This window comes from Hyperolius riggenbachi, chromosome 6 (assembly GCF_040937935.1).
Source record: "Hyperolius riggenbachi isolate aHypRig1 chromosome 6, aHypRig1.pri, whole genome shotgun sequence".
NCBI classification, from domain to species: domain Eukaryota; kingdom Metazoa; phylum Chordata; class Amphibia; order Anura; family Hyperoliidae; genus Hyperolius; species Hyperolius riggenbachi.
The window spans coordinates 32,157,952-32,179,267 of NC_090651.1; the positions used below are offsets into that span (position 1 = coordinate 32,157,952).

Below are 21,316 nucleotides of genomic sequence, written 5' to 3' on the forward strand. Positions count from 1 at the left end.
TACAGATCACTGGAAGTTGACGCAGCACCGCAGCAGTAGCGTAGTTTTAGACCACCATCAGGGATGCGGTGAAAACGTCACTTCCATCACACCGTACCGCGGAAGTACGAAAGTCTCCATAGACTCATTGCCCGGTGGTGGGGATGGGTAAAAATACCGCACCACCCCGGTGTCAAAAGGGCCCTTAGCAGCCAAATTTTTCCTGCCGCTGGGGAGGTGTGCCTTCCCCAGCCTGACGGCAGGCTCGGCAGGGTTGGGGTGGCAGCAGGGAGCTTTCATGCATACCTGTCCAGGCTGGATCGGGTTCTTCTTCCTTCACCGCAGTGGCGATGTACTCCCGACATGTCTTCTCAGTTCCGATCACATGATGATCGGGATCCAGGAGACCTGTCAGCGTTACAGCGCCAACCCCTGGTGGAGGTAGGGTGATGGAAGAGATGAGTCTCTTCCATTACCCTTTTTCCACCACTGGGTGGTGCTGTAACGCCGACATAGCCTCCTGGATCCCAATCACGTCATATCATGTGATTGGGACCCAGAAGACCTGCCGGAAGTTCAAGGCGTCTGGTGGAAGGAGATAAGAAGCCATCCGGAGCAGGCAAATATAACTGCTTACTGCCACGCATTTGTTTTGCTGCACTTGGCAGTCAAATGATATAAGCCGATAGAGGCTCACACTGCACTAGCACCTTTCAAACAAAACAAGATGCTAATGGGTTAAAGTGGGATTATACTCAAAATCAATTTTTTGCCCTAATGCATTAAAACACAGTATGAAACACTATAAGACTACTTTGAGGCATATTTGCACCTCACTACAGCTAACTTATATCATTGGTGGCTGCAGGACAAATGATCATATTGACTCCTAATTAAGTAATTAGTGAGCAAATAAAGGAGAGAGTGTTCTGTGCTTCTGGATATAGCAGAAACTTTTCTGCCTTGTTTACACAGTTTTTATGCTAGGCACACACCATACAATTTTCTGGCAGATTTACCTGTCAGATCAATTATTTCAAAACTAGTGTCCTTGTCACCGCGCACGCACGCCGCACGCGCTCACGTGCATGCCCGCACACACGCCAGCCCTCCTGGCCCCCCGCCGCGTCATTTCCCCAGCTCTCCTCAGTATCTCTGCGTCCCTCCCTGCACATGCGCACAGCAGAAAAGGACACACACAGGGACTTGGGACACAGAGACACTTGCGTCTTATTAGGTAGGATGTCCAATCTGAATTCTGATCGATTTTTCGATCTTTCGATCGTTTTTTTATTGTGTTTTTTTTATTTTTTTTGTATCAATTTTCATAAAACTGAACAAAAATCGATCGAAAAAACGATCAAAAAATGTATCGAAATTCAGATCGGACATGTTGGAAATAATTGATCTGGCAGGTAAATCTGCCAGAAAATTGTATGATGTGTACCTAGCATTTACACTTCCAAAACAATCTGATAATGTTGGTCAGAATATATGAACTTATCAATTAGCAGCTTAATGGGGTAAAAAGCATGCGTTTTAAGGTACCCATACATCAGGCGATGATGGGCAGATTTGACCAAGAGACAGATTTCTCTCTGATCGAATTTGATCAGAGAGATCTGTTTGCTGCCCATACACCACAGGCCGATTCTCAATTGATTTTAGCATGACATTTTTCACCAATCGGCCTCATGTCTCCTCACCGTCCCCAGCTGCGTTCCCCCAAATGTTTTATGTGCATCTCCCCGCCCCCCCCCGGTGCCTGTGCATTCATACCTGTCCGCTGTCCCCTCATTGGCACACTGCGTGACTACCGGCTTATAGCACGTTGGGGCTCGTTTGATGTCACACATACGCCCTAGCTCTATATGCTGGTAATCACGTGGGGAAAATACAGTGTGTACACGGTGTGACAGGTAAAGTGTAAACGCGCAGGGGGAGGGGGCACATACAGCGTTTAGGGGGACTGCAGCCAGGGGTTTCCATCTCATCCGTGATTATCCTTAGCGCCGTGCATCTGATCGACATTGGCATGCATGCATCCCAGCATGTCCGATCGATACGTTCACCAATTTGGGCCTGAAATTGGTGAAATTGTTGATTGGGCATGCTCTTGGCGGCGCCGATTTTCATCCAATTCGATAATAAGTATCGAATCGGATGGTCGATCAGCCGCCAAGTTGAGAGATGTAAGGCCACCTTTTAACCCTTCCAGTACCTGCCTAAAACTAAACAAACGGTTTTAGCTGTTAATGTTATGCTGCGTTTAATGCTTCAGACCATAGATGAAATTTGAGAATGACACCTGGGGAACCTGAAGTGAGAGGGATGTGGAGGCTGCCATATTTATTTATTTCTAAACAATACCGGTTAGCTGGCATCCTGTTGATCTTTCATGCATCGCTAGCATGCAGCTATTCTAGTCACACTTCAGTCAGAGCGCATGAGATCTGCTGCCTGCTTATTTCGGGTCTATGGCAAGAAATATTAGAGGGAGGGATCAGCAGGACAGCCAGGCAATGGGCATTGTTTAAAAGGAAAAAAATATGGCAGCCTCCATATCACTCTGTTTGGTTGTCCTTTAAACCTGACCTGGAATTCATCTGTGGATTCTTGGAATAGTTAATAGGATGCAAACGATTTTGCAAATTTAATGTAAATGTGTCCAGCTTGAATTGTACCAATCATCAGCTAGTGTGTGTGGTCCTATTCCTATCTCCATACATTTGCACGACCCATTGAGGCACTGAAGAATTCACTCTTTAGTTTTAATTAGATAGATTTAAAAATGAATGAAAGTGTAGACAGGAGTACTTTGTTGTTGAATGCAGCGTCTTCATCCTTCCTAATTTTAACTTTTTTTCACCATGCCAGGATTTCAGGAATTACCAGTACACACTGCCAGTGGTCCAGGGATTGGTGGTGGATATGGAAGTTAGAAAAACCAGCATTAAAATTCCCAGCAACCGATATAATGAGGTATGTGTTACTGCAAGAGCTGCATTGTCCTGTATACTAGATTACAGTGTTCTCCCCAGAATTTTTTTTCCAGCCGGGTGGCATGAAAAAGTAGCCGGGTGGGGCGAGATGAGAGAATGCAGGGCTGGCGCTTCTCTGCACAACTTTGCTTACACCATCGGAGGAGCTGAGCCAATGACAGCCGGGTGCTCACCAAAACTAGACGGGTGGAACACCCGGTTAAAAGAGCCTGGGGAGAACACTGGATTATGTTTTTGGGGTATGTAATTCTGCTACTCAACACGCTGCGAACCGAAATGCACTGGCTCTTTAATGACCAGAGCCTCTCTTTCATTTTTTTTACTTCCCGATCACTGTGATTGACCGGGGGAATGGGACATCAGCTGTGGGTTCTTTCGCTTTTGTTGCTTGTCCTGATATTGCACTATGGACGTGCACCAAATCGGAAATTTCCTGCTTGGTTGATCGATGCATTCAATTGTTTTCAGCCCAAAATCAGTCGAATCGTCAATCGACATGCTTGTTGCGGCACAGATTTTCATCCATTTCAATAATAATTATCGAATTAGATGAGCGATCGGCCACAAAGTCGCTAGATGTATGGCCAGCTTAACTGTCATAACAAGTTGTTATGGTGTAGCAAATTGACTATAGTTGCAATTTCGATACATTTTTATGGCGGGTGTACTAAAAATGGTACTGTATTTTTCGGATTATAAGAGGCTCCTGACCACAAGACGCACCTCGGTTTAGAGGACAACAACTAGGGAAAAAAAATATATACTAAACCTGGTGCATCCATGGTGATGGGGCATCTTGTGGATTATGCCCCTTTGTTCCTCATGTCCCCTTGTACCTCTTGTGTCTCCCTGTGTTCTCCTCTGTCTCCCTGTGTTCTCCTATGTCTCTCTTGTTTCCTTCTGTGTCTGCTTCTTGTGTCCTCTTCTATGCCCCTTTGTGTCCCCCTTGTGTCCTTCTCTATGCCCCTTTATATCCCCATGTCCTCCATTTGTCCCCCTGTGTCATCCTCTGCATGGGCACAGTACAGGTAGTCCCCGATATTGCAGGAACTCCCTGCATATGGACTATAAGACGCAGTGACTCTCGGGGGAGAAAAAGTCTTACAGTCCAAAAAATACAGTAATTCCTTTTCTGCATTGTCCTGTGTCCTTGAAGCCTCACTTTGGACAATCTGCAGAGAACTTATGGCTGAACTTGCGTAGGCAGACATGTTTTCATACTATTTAAGCTAGACTGTGCACTACAACCCGAAGAGTGACTTCATTTTCTGATCAGAAAGCAACAAAGGGATAGTTTCCTTTTTTATTCCTTTCTTACAAGGTAGAGGACTTTTTGTCTTGATAGGTGTTTCTGGTGTTTTGACCCGTGTCTTGACTGTTTGGTTACTTTGCCTCCCGTGTTGAGCTCTCCTCCTGTATTCACAGATGATGAAAGCCATGAATAAATCCAATGAGCATGTCCTGGCCGGCGGAACGTGCTTCAACCAGAAGGCCGACTCCCACCTGGTGTGTGTGCAGAACGATGACGGCAATTATCAGACACAAGCCATCAGTATTCACAAGCAGCCAAGGAAAGGTACGGCTTTCTATGCTGTTTATTGCTCAATTCAGGTTACTCCACAACAGGCTTGGGCTTTCCAGTAGCGTACTACACGAATTCAGAATTCAAATTAAGTCTAATGACTTCACGTGTGACTGCAAGATGGGGGGGGGTTAACTTACCCAGAAGTCTTCAGGGACGTCTGCGTTCCATTACACGTCATAGGTGTAATGAAAGCCGCGTTCCACCACTCACTTCCGCGCTTACTCCTTCCGGCTTGAAAGAGGAAGCGCGATAGTGAGCCTATGACGCGTAATGGAACGCAGACGTCTCAAAGACTTCTGGGTAAGTTAACACCCCCATCCCTCGGTCATGCATGAAGTCATTAGACTTCATTTGAATTCCGAATTCGAGTAGTACGCTACTCGAAAGCCCATCCCCGCTCCACAATTCCAAATGGTTTTACCCAAGCTTGTGATGACCTTACACAATCTTTTGTCTCTCTTTAGTGACCGGCGCCAGCTTCTTTGTCTTCAGCGGAGCCCTAAAGCCATCGTCTGGGTTCCTGGCAAAGTCCAGCATTGTAGAAGGCAAGTAAATGATTGGAGCATACAGTGTTTTCTCCTAGGATTTATTAGTGTAACCGCAAACAAGTGCGGTGCCAGTTCCTGCTACCGCCGGCAGACAGGGCAGCGTAAACTCGCCATTTCATCTCACCTTTGTAGTCCGTTTAAAAGGACATTTAACCCAGTGTTGTTTTTTTTGCCAAGGAGAAGCAGGCTCTGTCTTATGCAAACTTGTTTTGCTAAACCCAAATTAAAAAATACAAGATTTCAGAAATAAAATCTATTTTCTAACTTATAATAATAAATAGCAGCCCTTTTTCAGCTGCATGATGACAAATATAAAATATTTTACATTTATTAGAGGAACCCCTCCTTTCCTTTTATATTGCCGGGACAGAATCCGGCAGACTGGTGGAGATAAAAAACAAAACACAGGCTGCTACTGATGATGTCACAGGGGAGGTGATCTCAGCTTGTGTGAGATTTTACATAGACGACGCCCCTGTGAGGAAGGGTAGCTGATGACAAACGCACCATGATCTAAAGCCGCATCTACACGAGTAGATCTGGCCGCGATGCTCCTTATCAATCGAGCCGTAATGCGGCTCGATTGATAAGATCCAACAGGACGGATCTTGCTTCCGCCGATTCCCTGCTCGCTCCCCGCTAGGGGACAATGGCAGGGAATCGAGCGGAAGATAAGCGGCGCGGCGCAGGGACGAGCGGGAATCGAGCGGGTATTGATGCCGGCGCACGCGCGGCGAGCGGGGACGCGGCGGGCACGCGGAAGAGGCGATCCGGCGGCTAATCGAGCCGCCGGATCGCTGCAATGTCCCATCGTGTAGATGGGGCTTAAAACCTCCTACTAAGCTGAGAAGTAATGGCTGCCACCTGTATAACCCTAGTTATGGAAAGAGAAGGGTGAAAAGCATGCACTGAAATGCTCATAGGCTTGAAGGAGTGTTTATTTATCTTTGTATGTGTCAGAGTGGTGAAACTAAATATTTTGAATTAAAAAAATGTTTGGTTTAGATCCGCTTTAACAAGCCGGCACACACCATTCATTCCAGCGGTTCTGGAGGTGTGTTTAGCTTTCAGGGACAACAGAAAGACAGTTTTCATATTCAGCAGTGATGCATTGTGGGACACCTCATGTGGTCACTCCAACCTGAATAATCACATAAAATTCTGTTTAACATAGCCTTTTTAGTAAGAGGGCTTTTTTGGTCCTTTTCAGTCCCTTACACACTCTGGTTCACCATGAGCTTGCTGGGCAATCTGTTAGTCTGGGTGTTTCAAGTCCTACCCCCATAGAGCCATATTAATCCATGCCATGCACTGATGAGGATCAACCAATCCCAAACAGTCAGTATGCATGTTGAATTAGTGTGACTCTGTACTGTTAACAAGCTGTTACATCATTGCATTCCAGCGGATCTGGAAGTGTGTTAAGCTTTCAGAGACAACAAAGAAATGATTTGCATATTCAGCAGTGATGCATTGTGGGAACATCAGAGCTCACTCCAACCTGAATAATTGCAAATACCTTCTGTTTTAAAAAGGCAAGGCGCAGGCACGGTACAAACGTCCCCTCGGGCTCTGGTGGAAATAGCTGAGCCTGATTGGGTCCACTCTACTGCACAGGCACCTTGCACATGCGCAGTACAGCGGAGCCAATTGGGCTCGGTTGTTTCCGCTGGAGCCCGAGAGGAAGCTTGTACTGTGCCTGCGCAGGAGCGCGGGTAGGTTATATTGCCACGCAGTTTGGGGGAGCCAATGCTGGATCTAGAGGCTAAAGAGGACAGGGGGAAACCTCATTAGGATCCAGAGGCTTCCTCCTCCCAAGGTAAGTACCCCCCAGGGGCACTTTTGTCCTTACAGGATCTAATTTAGTAACTCCCATGTATCTCACCCCTTGTGACTTGAGTGAATATCCTTCTTTCCTGAACAGGAGCTTGCAGTCTGCCAATGAATGATTGTGTAAAAGGACTAACCTGTTGCTACTCTGAGTTCCCTAAACTAACCAATTTGTTTTCCTTTGCTGATGCAGATGGGGTGATGGTGCAGATCACAGCAGAGAGCATGGATGCCCTGAGACAAGCCTTGAGGGAGATGAAGGATTACACCATTACCTGTGGGAAGGCAGATGCAGAGGAGACCCAGGAACATGTCTATGTACAGTGGGTGGAGGATGACAAGAACTTCAATAAGGGGTAAGTGGAGGTCCTCCTGTTGCTGTAGGTGTCATCTCTCGTCCATGGTGGCCACACTAATTCTCCTTCTCATGCCAAGGAAGTTACTTGCAGGGGCAAATCATGGGGGCCTTGGCAAAACTTTGATGGGGCAATGTTTACACCCCCTTTCCCTTGCCTTCCCCTGGTGACCCTCACAGCCTGAGGCCCAGTTGGCAAGGGTCATAAAACAAGTGTGCCCATCATAATGTTCACACCCATTACCAGTGTAGCCATGAAAACACCTGATCTGAAGCAGGGCAGTTTCAAGGCTAAACTGCACCCAGGGCGAGGGTTTAAAAATTGTGGCTCTTCCCCCTCACTCCCTTGAACTCGTGAACCCTTAATCTTTAGGGACAGTCACACAGCCACCGGTCACAAGTAGATCTGCCTACTTACTAGTGACCAGCTGCTCATCCAGGAGGAAGCAGGGACCAGGAAAACACACAGGTGAAGGGAGCCCGGAAAGCCGACTCCTCCATGGGCTGCGCGCACTGACAGCCTGCAGTACCGCTACAGGACATCAGGTGTCGTCCCGCGGTGGTGATGTGATGATGACTTGACGTCTGACGCAGGCAGCCCAGGAGGAGTCTAGGAAGATGATGGCGCTGGTAATGTTCTTTCTTCTTCCATTTGGCTGCAGCGCATGTCACCAGCTCCCTAGCGGTTATGTCCTTCTGTACCCCCCCTTCTTCTACTTGCCGGTCTGTGCCCAGGGCAGTCGCCCTGCCCGCACTGCCCAAAAACCGGCCCTGATCTGAAGGTCCATCGACCCCTTTATTGGAGGGAGTAAAGTAGTAGTTGGGATCTATTTACAACCCTGGGACCCCTGCGGTCACAGGGGCTTCTCCTCTGTAGTTACGCCCCTGGTTACTGGTGCATTTTGCACTTACCTAGAGAATCCTTTTATTTATCATCTTTTTTATTCGTTGAAACTTTGTCTTTTCTTTTGAGACACTGGGCCACAAATAAATACAATGCTTTTGTATTTGCATTCAGAGCTTAAAGTGCATCCAGGCGATATGTGACATGATGAGATAAATGTGTCTGTACAGTGCAAAATGTATTAATAACCAGGCAGTTTTACTTGCTTTATTTTGCTGCCTAAAAGAGTTAATGTCTAGGCATGAAAGTGACGGCTTCTGTCTTGTCGGTACCTTGTGAGGAATATAGTAAACATCACTGATAAGCAGATTACAGCCATAAAAGTTTTCCTGGCACAATACAACTTCGGATAGTAGAAGGGGAATAGAAAAGGTCAATAGTTCATGTATTTTCACTCAAGGACACTTAATAGGCTGCTATTGAGAAGAGACAACAAAACTTTGTAAATGTTTAAATATAAAATAAAACCATAAAATATCTAAATAAAAAAAGTCATTTTTAGGAGTAGGAGGATTAATACAATTGTTTATCTCACCAGTTTATTTTCACCTCGGGTTCACTTCCCTTACTCTCGTTTCTCTTTTTGTCACAGAATTATCAGTCCTATCGACGGGAAATCCATGGAATCTGTCACAAGCGTCAAGATCTCCCATGGATCAGAATACAAAGCCAACGGGAAGATTATCCGCTGGACAGAGGTGAGGATCTCCACGCCGTGTGACGCGGCAAAAAATATAGGCTTTTGCTGAGAAAACTCATGATGTATATATAGCATGTAGCGCGCAACCGCCATGCCACCTGCCATAGATAAGTAACAGAAATGGGTGATATGGGGACAGCTCTCACTGGAGAATAGTCCTGTGATCTCTAACCAGCAGGGAGAACAGTTCTGCATGATAATAAGAACCTTATTAAATCCTAGGTAATAGTGGCAGTTTAGCGTGAATTTCTAGAGCTGCAAAGAAAAGTGCAAATCCATCCCTAAACTGGTGCAGATTAAAAAGTACTTGATAGCAGTTCTACAGTTGTAGACCTGCAGGCTAGACAAGATTGCAGAGTGCAGGCTAGACATGATTTGTGATGTGCTCCTCCCCCCTGCTGAATTCCTCCTTAGAGCCTGCTGCTATCAATACAGCAGGTGTGTTGGTTACCTCAGCAACAGCAATTCCCCTCACACACTGCACTGTCTGAGAGACTCCTCCTAGCTCCTCCTATTATACAACAGTTTTAGAAGGAATCTGCACTATCTAATGATATCTTAGGCAGTCTGAGACAGTTCTGCACAGATTTCTAAAAACCTACTAATATTTTGTCTCAGACACTCTTGATAAATCTGGCCCTCTGTCTTCAGAAATATAACAGTTATTCTTCTGTATGGATCTTTCAGAAGATCTCCAAACTAAGCTGCATCTGATATTATAGAAAGAATTATGATTGAAGTAACAGTGGAAAGAGTGCGTTTTGGAAGCCCGCCATCGTATGGTTTACTGGAGAACGTTGCACCATTTGGAAGAATAACTACTGTCCCATAATTTATTTTGGCTCTAGATGTGGTAGAAGCCCGTCCCAGACAGCAACTTGATCTGGTGGTTGACCAATGCCAAAGTAGCCATTCTACTTTATATACAAAGAAAGAGCAGATCGCACCAGGATAATATGAATAATTTAGTCCTTTATTAGACACAAAATGGGACTAAAACAGTTTAAAAATGAGCTGGAAGGTGTGGCAGCAACACCCTCTGTATCAATTTAATTTGCCAATCCATATAACAGGTGTCCATTCCTAAATCATAATAGACTATAAAAAACACCCCATAGTTTGCAGTTTTAAATTATTGCAATAATAGATATATACCAATGGGGGAGTACCTGATATCTCTCAACAAGTGAAATATGTATATCTGTGTGTTAGAGAAAACCACCAATCTGGCAGAAAAAGTGAAATCAACTCACACGCTAAAAAGTGCAACATGCATGTGCAAATGAAGAGTCAGAAGACTATAAAGTGCATAGTGCCACAACTCATATAGACAACGTATGGATAAGATCCAAGATGCAAACCAGAATCAGTGTGCAGCAAACCGCCTGAAAATATGAGTAATCGCAGCTAAATAGAGAGTACCAGAATGCCTAGATCAAAGAATGAAAAAGCAGTATGAGCTGAGTGATCTACGATGTGTAAAGAGTGCAATAATATACCTGGGCGAGGAGCAGTGTCCGCAGACCTAGACCTGATTCGTGTCGTCGGCCACGCCCACTTCCTCAGAGGTCGCGTAATCCCAAAGTAAATGTTCCTTGGACTGTCGCCCGAGGGATCAAGTTCCAATCCCGGCGGGTGACAGAATTTGAAGGTGTGTATGTACCTTACGCTGCCATGCCCAATCCATTTGACATACTGTGTGCTCTGAACTGTAGCAGAATGATTTGTGTGTAGAGCTCTGACTTGAGCTGTATTGCTGGGGGATGTTATGTTGGTGGTGGGATGCTCTGCTATTTTTTATTTTCTTTACACTGTTAATTTTTCCTGACAACGCTCGTATAGAGTGAAACTAGCACTAGTTGACACTAACACTGTCTATATGTATAGGCACAGCCTTTATGATCACCCTTACTACTTCAGCATTTTTCCCCTTCTATGAAGGTTATGTTTATTGGTCCAGCTGAAGTGAGGTGCATAGTAGCAGGTGAACCAATGTGGCCTATGCTCTAATTGAATTTGAATGTAAAGTGGATCCAAGATGAGCTTTTACTCATTGCATAATTGTGTTCCTTTCCTATTGTGTATGAGGTTTTTTTCCAGCAGCTAGATGGCTCGATAGATAATTTCTGACAGGTCCGATCATTTTTCTTTTTGATTTTCTCATAGAAGTGAATGGAAATCGATTCGAAAATTTATTTGAAAAAATGATCTAAAAATTGGTCAGAAAGTAAATCTGCCCAAAAAAAACTCATTGTGTATTCTCAGCATTAAAGGGAACCTAAACTGAGAAGGATGTGGATTTTTCCTTTTTAAATAATACCAGTTGCCTGACTCCCCTGCTGATCCTGTGTCTCTAATACTTTTAGCCCCTCAACAAGCATGCAGATCAGGTGCTCTGACTGAAGCCAGACTGGATTAGCTGCATGCTTGTTTCAGGTGTGTGATTCAACCACTACTGCAGCCAAAGAGAGGAGCAAGACTGCCAGGCAACTGGTATTGTTTAAAAGCAAACATCAATATCCCTCTCAGTTTAGGTTCCCTTTAATAGTTTTTTAAAGGACACCCGACAAGAGAGGGATATGGAGACTGCCATATTTATTTCCTGTTAAACAATATTAGTTATATCAGAAATAAATATGACAACCTCCATATAACTCCCACCTCTGATGGAATGCACATTGCCTGGCTGACCTGCTTATCCTCTGTCCAAAGTGCACCTGTAGTGAAACAAAGTGGCCCTAGGGAGTACTTGCATCAGGAGGGGAGAGCCTCTGGATCCCAAAGAGGCTTCCCCCTCAGCAGAGAGGATTCAGCGCTGGGACCTCTAAGGATCTGCTTGTCGGGGGGTCTTGGGCAGGGGTACTAGAAGCTCTCCGCTTGGGCGGAAATAGCTGAACCTGATCAGGTCTGCTCTACTGTGTAAGCACAAGCCACCTGTGCAGTAGAGCAGAGCTGATCGGTCTCAGCTATTTCTACTGGAGCCCAGGCAGGGAGCCGCTACTGCACCTGCGCAAGGCAGGGAATGTAAATATTATTGTGGCTCTACATTTATCGAACTGGCGGAGGGAGACCCGGGAAGCCCCATTAGTATCCAGAGGCTTCCCCCTCCAGAGGTAAGTAACCCCACAGGGTCTACTTTAATACTTAAAGTGGATCCGAGGTGAACTTTTACACATTGCATAATTGTGTTCCTTTCATATAGTTTATAGGGCATTCCTCAAGCCAAATACTTTGTTTTTGTTTTAATACTCTAATTCCCTATAAGCTAAATAAGCCACACCCACAGGTTTTCAGAGAGCCAAGGCACTTTCAGACAGTAGCAAGGGCTCATGGGAGCTCAGTCGGGGCAGGAGGAGGGGGAGGTATTACTAGCCAGAGATTTCAGAGGCAGGAGGGAGGAGGAGGGGGATTAGGTTTTTTTCTCAAGATTCAGATAAGCCTGCCTCTGTGTAATGTTTACAAACAACATGGCTGCTGTCATTGTATCACAGGAAGAAATAATCATATTCTATTAAAGCTGTTTGCAGCCAGATTTGCTGTGTAAACTATCTAAACTTTAGATAAGATATATAGACAAGTTACTTGTTATAGTTAGTTTTTCATCTCGGATCCGCTTTAAGTGCACCCATTTGTATTTGCTGGTTTGTGTTTCAGTTGTGGTTGAGCGGGGCCATCCTTCAAGACACAACTGAGTTTCTCCTTGTAGTGGGAATAGCTACACTCAACACACTTCTATCTCCAATAAATTTGCTATTGCTGTGTGTGTGTGTGTGTGGGGGGGGGGGGGGGGGGATAGAGATAAGCAAGGACCTCCCACTTGCACTGAGTTCTTTTTAAGTTATTGAGGTAACCCATAAGTCATTGAACACTGCTGGCTTACAACCCACGGAGCAATACATTGCTTCATTTTCAGTACACTAGCTCAAGTCCTGACCGACCAAATCTTATGGGTATTGCCAATTTAGTTTGTTTGTAGCAGAATGATTTGTGTGTAAGCAGAAGCAGCAGAGAAAGACTGCTGGTAATTTTCCATCTGCCAACAAGACAGGCTGTAGTTCTTTCGGCAGAATCACATGACAGATCTCCATTAGAACCAGGAAATGGTCTTTTTTAACCATAAAAAGTACACAATTTATTGCTTTGAGCAGGTTGTATGTAATTATTATTTTGCTGGCCTGCATGTTGAGATTGAATCATTGCAGAGTTAAAGCCCACTCTAAAGTGAAACTGCAATCTCTTGAGAAGCAAACAAATCTCTTTGTTTAGAAAGATGATTGAGAAATATTAGTTTGCTGTGCTTTTTTTTTTTTTTTGTGCCCTTTCCACTATTGCGGAAATCGGGCCGAATCCACAGTTTCCCCGCAAGCAAATCGCTTTATAATGCTGCCGCTGTCTGAATCACTTGCTTTAGCGTTTTTTGCCGACATTGCAGCATTTTTACATGTGGGTGGCAGGGAATCCAATAGCCATGTATGGCACGGCTTCCGGGATTCGGCTGTGTACTCGCTCTACGAGGAAGTGCCGCCGCACGTCTTGCAGGACACACGGCAGCTCATGGAAACGGGCCCCTTAGGCCTAGTCCACACTAGGTCCGGAAATATATCCGTGGCTCCGTTTTTAAGCCCTGATTAAAAACGGAGCCCCGGATATTAATGTTAAAGAGAATCTGTACTCTAAAATTCTTACAATAGAAAGCATACCATTCTCTTCATTATGTTCTCCTGGGCCCCTCTGAGCTGTTTCTGCCACTCCCTGCTGCAATCCTGCCTTGTAATTGAGAGTTTTAGGCAGTGTTTACAAACAAACTAACCAGCTTGTGATAGGCTCAGACTGTGACTCACACAGTGTGGAGAGGGTGTGTATAGCTTTTGCCAATGACAAGCAGTGCAGCACATTCCACACATTCCAGCCTCAGCGACAGAGCCAAGCCGACAGAATAGAGAAGATTACATCATATAACATAGATAACACAGCCACTGTGCAATTAGGAAAGGCTGCAGTAACACAGACCACATTAGAACAGGTATAGGAACTTATAGAATAGAAGAAATAAGGATAAACATTTTGTTAGAGAGTCTCTTTAAAAATCGCATCCGTCTTCACCCAAGAAAAAAAACTGATCTGTCTGTGTGTGCGGGGACCCGTTTTCAAAACCTGAACGGAAGGTCCGGATCTGCTGCATTTTCACGCAACGGATCTGGACCCGGATACACGGAGGAGTAGTGGCAGGCAATGGGAAAACGGATCCCCTTCTACACAGGCAAATTTTGACACAGAAACTTATCTGGGGGGGGGGGGGGGGGGGCGGGGATGGGGGGCTGCCATGCTGGAGGGTGATAGCAGCCAGGACGGGGGTGGCACTGGTCGGCGGGGAGAGAGTGCCCTCCCTCACCTGGGCCCCCCCATCCTGCTACCCATCCAGCTAGTTTCAATCATTTAAAGATCGTCTAAAATAAATATAATGTAGCAGGCGGCGAGCAGGGAACTTACTTCCTTGCGTCCCACCGCTGCCGCGCCACTTCCTGTAATGCCTTCCTCTGATGTTTATTGGACGGCATTACAGGAAGTGACACGGCAAGCGGTGGAGCGCAAGGAAGTAAGTTCCCCGCTCGCCGCCTGCTACATTATATTTATTTTAGACGATTTTTAAATGATTGAAACTAGCTGAAGGGGGAGCGGGGAAGGGGGGACCCAGGTGAGGGAGGGGGGGGACCAACCCTACTCCCCACCGCTGCCCCCTCCCTGCCTGCTCTCCCCTTCAGCATTGCGCCCCTCCCACCCACCCACGGCAAGGGCTGGGGACGTTTTCACGGACTAGAAACGTCCCTGCAAAAATCCCCATTTCTCTCAAAACAGAGAGAGAAAAAAAATGTTTACAAAAATGGATCCGTTCTGCAGGGGACAAGTGTGGACCTAGCCATAGTGAAGGTCATGTCTGGGAGAACTCATGGAAAAGCATGTGATTTGGTCAACTGATAGATTTGCAAGGCTCTGATTTACTGTGATCACATCCTGCTTTATCACATGATTATGAGTAGCAAATCAGAGACTTCCATATCTATCACCAAACTGATCACATGCTTTTCCATGAGTTCTAGACAAGACCTTGTTTTATTTTTCTTCATATAAAGCACAATAGTTCCCCAGTGTTCCTAAGAAATTGCACAAGCAAATGTGTACCGTATGTCTGCTGTCTGCAATTCTGCTCTCTTTAGCTTATTACTTATGCAGAAAGGTGGACATTTTTAGACCGTGCATTCTTCAGAGGGTGTACAGATTACGCATGCTTGCAAAGTGCTATTTCAGCTTAGTCAGTTTTTGAAGTTTGTAGCTGGCCACCGAATCAAGTGGAAAAATGAATATTGCATTAAAGGGGAACTGAAGTGAGAATGATATGGTGGCTGCCATATTTACCTCCTTTTAAACAATACCAGTTGCCTGGCTATCCTGCTGATGTATTTGGCTATAATAGTGTCTGAATCACACCAGAAATAAGCATGCAGCTAATCTTGTCAGATCTGACAATAAAGTCAGAAACACCTGACCTGCTGCATGCTTGTTCAGGGTCTATAGCTAAAAGTATTAGAGGCAGAGGATCAGCAGGACAGCCAGACAATTGGTATTGCTTAAAAGGACATAAATATGGCAGCTTCCATATACCTCTCTCACTTCAGTTGCCCTTAAAGGAATACTGTAAGGGGGGGGGGGGGGGGGTCAGGGGAAAATGAGTTGAAGTTACCTGGGGCTTCTAATAGTCCCCCACAGACATCCTGTGCCTGCGCAGCCACTCCCCAATGCTCTGGCCCCGCCTCCGGTTCACTTCTGGAATTTCAGACTTTAAAGTCTGAAAACCACTGCGCCTGCGTTGCCGTGTCCTCACTCCCGCTGATGGCACCAGGAGCGTACTGCGCAGGCCCTGTATGGTCTCTGCCTGCGCCGTGCGCTCCTGGTGCCATCAGGGGAACCGAGGACACAGCAACGCAGGCACAGTGGTTTTCAGACTTTAAAGTCTGAAATTCCAGAAGTGAACCGGAGGCGAGGCCGGATCATTGGGGAGTGGCTGCACGGGCACAGGATGCCTGTGGGGGACCATTAAAAGCCCCGGGTAACTTACACTCATTTTCCCCCGACCCCCCTACAGTAGCCCTTTAAAAAAAGACTCATGCAACACTGGTGTGAGTTGTCCGTTTCTCTCCTGATTCTCACAAACACTCCTTGAAAAATGTGACTTTTGGCTAAAGTCAGATTTATAGACAGGAAGGGGTGGGCTTGCAGTGATAGTCCCTCCAATCAAAGAGGAGAACATCACAGCAAGCCCGCCTCTTCCTGTCTGAAAATTTGACTTTAGCCAAAATTAATATTTTTCAAGGAGTGATTACAGTGACTGGGGAAAACGAGGAGAGGGTAAGGTAATGCACAGAGGTATGTGGGTCCAGCATGAACATACCTCCTTAATGTAAGTCTGTGACTTAGTCACATACTGACCCCGGTAAAGGGAAGCTTCTGGGTCCTCCAGAGGCTTCTCACTCCCTCCTCAAGACCAGCGATCCAGCATTGGGGACCTAGGGTCAGGTATCCTTTAACGAGAATAGTGTTAACCTTTCACTGTTTGACTAGTTTTAGGGTTGGTTTAAAGAGTACCTAAATTATAAATGACAGTTTGCTTTAAACCTAATAAGTTGCCAAGATGTATGAAATCACACATAATAAAGTGTGATTTTCTAACCCCAGGGCCCGTATTCCACATATGGTCTTGAAATCCCCACCCCCTGTCTGAAAGGGGGCCTGACATTTTTTTTTTCTTTTCAAGACATGGGTGCAAAGGATGCTGGGAGATTGATGTTATGACTCCACCTCCCACTTCATGCTCCCAGCCCACACCCACGGTGAAAAGAGATGTAATGTAATCCACGCAGGCAAACAGACATAAGACAGGCTGTGTCAAATATATAACATTGCATTATTTCCCTATGTCATTAATTTTTATCTTTTGATTTTCTTTTAGGTCATAGACTCTACATTACTGTTGAAATGATTAATAATCAGTTCTTGTATAACCAGTTTGTGTATCTGGCTTAAAGTGTAATGATGTGAAATTATTCTCATTTATTCCCACGCTGAAAATGACCTAACCAATAGCTGAAATATTTTAGCAAGCACATTAGCTAATACTTGGCAGAGGTCTCATAGTATGACTCATAGGTTAGAAAGAGAAAGTGAAAGCAGATCGCATTCCAGAAATTATTTCTGATGATGTAATATGCTATGACATACGCATATGTTAATCAGCAGGAGGAGTTAGATTTCTTTCTTTGTTCTAACACTATAAAAATAGGTAACGAGAGAGATTTTTAGGCTGCTGCTGCTCTTGCTTAAAGAGACTCTGAAGCGAGAATAAATCTCGCTTCAGAGCTCATAGTTAGCAGGGGCATGTGTGCCCCTGCTAAACCGCCGCTATCGCGCCTCTAAACGGGGGTCCCTTCACCCCCAAACCCACCCCCCGCAAACCTTGGTCGTCTTTTGGTCGCAGATTTATTGCTTCCTGGAGGCAGGGCTAACGTCTGCAGCCCTGCCTCCAGTCGCGTCTATCAGCGGCGCATCGCCGCCTCTTCCCCGCCCCTCTCAGTGAAGGAAGACTGAGAGGGGCGGGGGAGAGGCGGAGATACGCGCTGACAGACACGCGTGGGGCAGGGCTGCGGCGGTTAGCCCTGCCCCAACCAGGAAGCGCTCCCCGGCTGTACGGAGGAGATTTGGGGGATCAGGGACCCCCGTTAAGCCACGCGATAGCGGCGGTTTAGCAGGGGCACACGTGCTCCTGCTATCTATGAGGTCTGAAGCGAGATTTATTCTCGCTTCAGACTCTCTTTAAACGGTTTTCTAGGAACTGGTAATGTATCTCATGCAATATTTTTGGGTGGACCTAATAATATGTTAGCAGATATCCTAGCAATAGGCATCTTAATCATATACTTTTTATATGTAATTTTTGTATATTCTCTGTACATTATCACAAGAATACATTATATTTAGTGATAATTCTCTTGTCTGCGTGTTCTGTTTATTTCAACCTGGGAAATGCTAAAACAAATATATGCAAGCTTTCAGTGGCTTAATACCCATTGATATTAACAGTTTAAAGTAGTAACGCTAAATGAAGAGTTGCACTTCTTACTGTTAATAATCCTACCTAATGTGTAGGAGCTGGCAGCTGCAGCGGTTCTGCTGTCTCTTTTCTCGCCTACACACTGTAAAAAGAGATGTAATTCGATGCAGGCAGAAGGGAGGGCACCAGGCTGGAGGGGAGGACACAATGCTGAGGGTGTACTTGCAAGGCAGCATCATCATCAGAAAGATGGATGTGCTACTACAGATATAAACTTTACAACTGGTACATTGTAGTGGTTAGAACAGATGCACTTATATATGTTCATCTAACTGTACACAGTGCGTAGACTACATACATGTATTGCCATTCAACTTTTTGACCGGAGGTGGTCTTTAACGCTCTGATTTCATCTCTGTCAGGTTTTTTTCCTGGAGAGTGAAGAGCAACAGAGCGGCCTTAGCGACCCGGCTGACCACAGCAGACTGACGGAGAATGTGGCCAAAGCCTTCTGTCTAGCGTTGTGTCCACACCTCAAACTACTTAAAGAAGACGGCATGACAAGACTGGGACTGCGGGTGACTCTGGACTCTGATCAGGTGAGAGCGTCCCTGTCCTGTTGAGAATCTTGTCTTTTAAGTGACCCAGAGACGGGGCCACATGGATAAAATATACATACCTGTGGCTAGACCGGCCTGATTGCTCCCAAGCTGTCCTCTTCAGACTTGCCGTTCTTCCACAATTGGTCCTCCGGTCCGGGGCCAACCGCGCATGCGCAGCCAGGTCGCGTTCATTTTGTCGGGAGAGCTCTGCGTCTGTGCAGTACTACTGCGCAGGCGCAGAATGCTCCCGACAATGGGAGCAATTACAGGGAAGCGTGCCTAGTCGGGACGGCGCATGTGCCGACTGGACCTGACTGATGGATTTCCGGGGCCAGTAGAGGGCAAACGGAGAGGGAAAAGAGGTTGCCATTGGCGTGATCAGGCCAGAAAGGATCCTCCTCAAGCCTCAGGTATATATATTTTATCCATGTGGCCCCATCTCTGGTACACTGGAATGCAAACAAGCCAGTAATATAAATCAACCTACCTACAGGATTTTGATGGTTTTTTTTGTGTGTTTTGCAGGTTGGATACCAAGCAGGAAGCAATGGACAACCTCTACCTGCTCGCTACACCCATGATTTGGACAGTGCCTTGGTGCCGGTGATTCATGGGGGCACATGCCAGCTCAGTGAGGGCCCAGTGACCATGGAACTCATTTTTTATATCTTGGAGAACATCTCGTAGGGATGACCTGAGCATCTCCTCACAAACAACCGCCCGCTGAACCATTTGCACTTTACTCACGGAAGATTCATCTTTCTTTTTTTCGTTTGCTAACACGTGTACTAGGTCAAGACGCAAGAGTGGACAGCAGAACGCTTTAAATCTTCTATGCATAGCCAATGGGAAGTTCGGAGCCAGAGGCTTCAAATATACAAGTATATATATAAGCCCGGGGGCGACCGTGGATGAGGCAGAATGGGGAGAAAAAAGACAATTTGTAGATGATGCAAAGAGACAGACTACCCAAGTTACTATCAGGAATCACACATTGACCTCATTGCGACCATCGCTGCAGACGTTCGCTTGTTGCGTTTTACTCGTTCAACTTAACTCAAAGTTTGCACTGTGGAGACCAGCCTGAAACTCCTTACCTGTATGTTTGTATACCCCGCCCCCCATGTTCAGCGCGTGCATGGCTAGGAGAACGCCGCCTGTAATGTCCTCACGAACCAGCCTGAGCGCATGAAAGCAGACGCTCATTGAGTCCTTGTTTGCAGGTGCAGCAATAGATATATATTTTATCCCTTTTTTGTACAACTTAGGAGCGCACAAGACCTGTCCACGCTGTAGTCTCATGATCGTGTCACCATCCCATCGTCCATCTTTCATCCGTACATGGGAGGGGGACAACGTTACATACCAGACGCAAGTCTGAAAATCGTTAATGCGTTAAACAATTTCAGAACTCATCCAGGTGATACCGGTGGAAGGTACATGTTACCGTTTACACTACATGTTTATGTTCTTAAGGCCGCCTACTGCAACCGACAATTGTCTCAAAGCAATTTGCTCTACTTTGCAGTGTTCTTAAACTACAAAAAAACAAAACAAAAAGCAGAAAAAAATGAAACCTTACAGTTTGCCTGCGGTGTGCGCCCGTTGGTTGAGGAGCCGCCAGCCCTACGGGCGTACGCAGATGTTTACAAGGGACTTAAGTACGACACTATACCTAGACACACAGTACGGCTCTTTTCCAGAGTGGCCGTTATTTAACTTCCACTAATAGCTTCTCAGCTGTTTTATTTATTTACGTTACATTTATATTCATTGTGATACTGTTTTTTTTTTTGTTACTGTCCTTTTTGATCTTTATATATATTTTTTTTCTTTTTGTTGCTTTTTGAGTATACTTGTTTTGTGTTGAGATGTTGGGTCTATTCCTCGCTTCCCATTTCATGTGGATCTCATGTAGAGGGGATGACAGTAATACGTAGTTCCAGGCAGAGGGATCTCGCCGCCGCTTCTGATCTTATAAGCTATAAGTACCGGCGACTGGATGCAGACCTGTCACAAAGCTGGGCAGTGTGAACTGAGCTGATGCTAAAAATGTGCATCATGGGAGGGCCGTCAAAACTGCAGGTTAAAGGATACCTGAACTGAGGGGGGATAGGGGAGATTGCCATATTTATTTCCTTCTGAATAATGCTAATTGCCTGGCTGCCTTGCTGATCATCTGCCTCTATTACCCTAAGAATACATACACACAGCATACAAATGACTTTAGCTGCGAGGCAGGAACTAAAGACAAGACGATTGCAGCATGCGGTTTTGAGCGACAGTTCACACCGGCAACGGACTTAATCATCGTCGCCTGCTTCCAAGCTATCCGTTTTTAAAACATTCATACACACAACTCCTCTAAATTATGCAATGGTGTGCACTACAAAAGTTGTGCATGATCAGACGGTTTGATCCTTCATGCTAGGGCTTGTCGGCAGGCAGTCTTTGTCGCGTGCTGCGTTCTCACAGAGCAATTGTTGCACAAATTGTCCTCCGTCGCCTGTTTTGAGAGACATTTGTATACCGTGTGTATGGGCTGTAGTCCGAGACTCTGAACAAACATGCAGGCCAGATGTTTGACTTATGTCTGACTGAGTTTGCTGCATGCTTGTTTCAGGTGGGTGATTCAGACACTACTCATGCATGAAAGATCATCAGGATTCCAGGCAACTGGTATTGTGTATAGAACAGTGATGGCTAAC

At 45.7% G+C, this 21,316-nt stretch overlaps 1 protein-coding gene across 1 annotated transcript in view; it reads left to right on the plus strand.

Annotated features, from left to right (window-relative positions):
- Window positions 1-20,478, plus strand: part of ZFYVE9 (zinc finger FYVE-type containing 9) — a 108,731-nt gene extending 88,253 nt beyond the window's left edge. The window contains exons 12-18 of the mRNA XM_068239077.1: window positions 2,857-2,961; window positions 4,407-4,557; window positions 5,031-5,111; window positions 7,138-7,300; window positions 8,796-8,901; window positions 18,429-18,605; window positions 19,134-20,478. Of these exons, the coding sequence (XP_068095178.1) occupies window positions 2,857-2,961; window positions 4,407-4,557; window positions 5,031-5,111; window positions 7,138-7,300; window positions 8,796-8,901; window positions 18,429-18,605; window positions 19,134-19,295 (945 nt within the window). The 3' untranslated portion in view covers window positions 19,296-20,478. The remainder of the gene's footprint in view (window positions 1-2,856; window positions 2,962-4,406; window positions 4,558-5,030; window positions 5,112-7,137; window positions 7,301-8,795; window positions 8,902-18,428; window positions 18,606-19,133) is intronic.
- The last annotated feature ends 838 nt before the right edge of the window (window positions 20,479-21,316 follow it).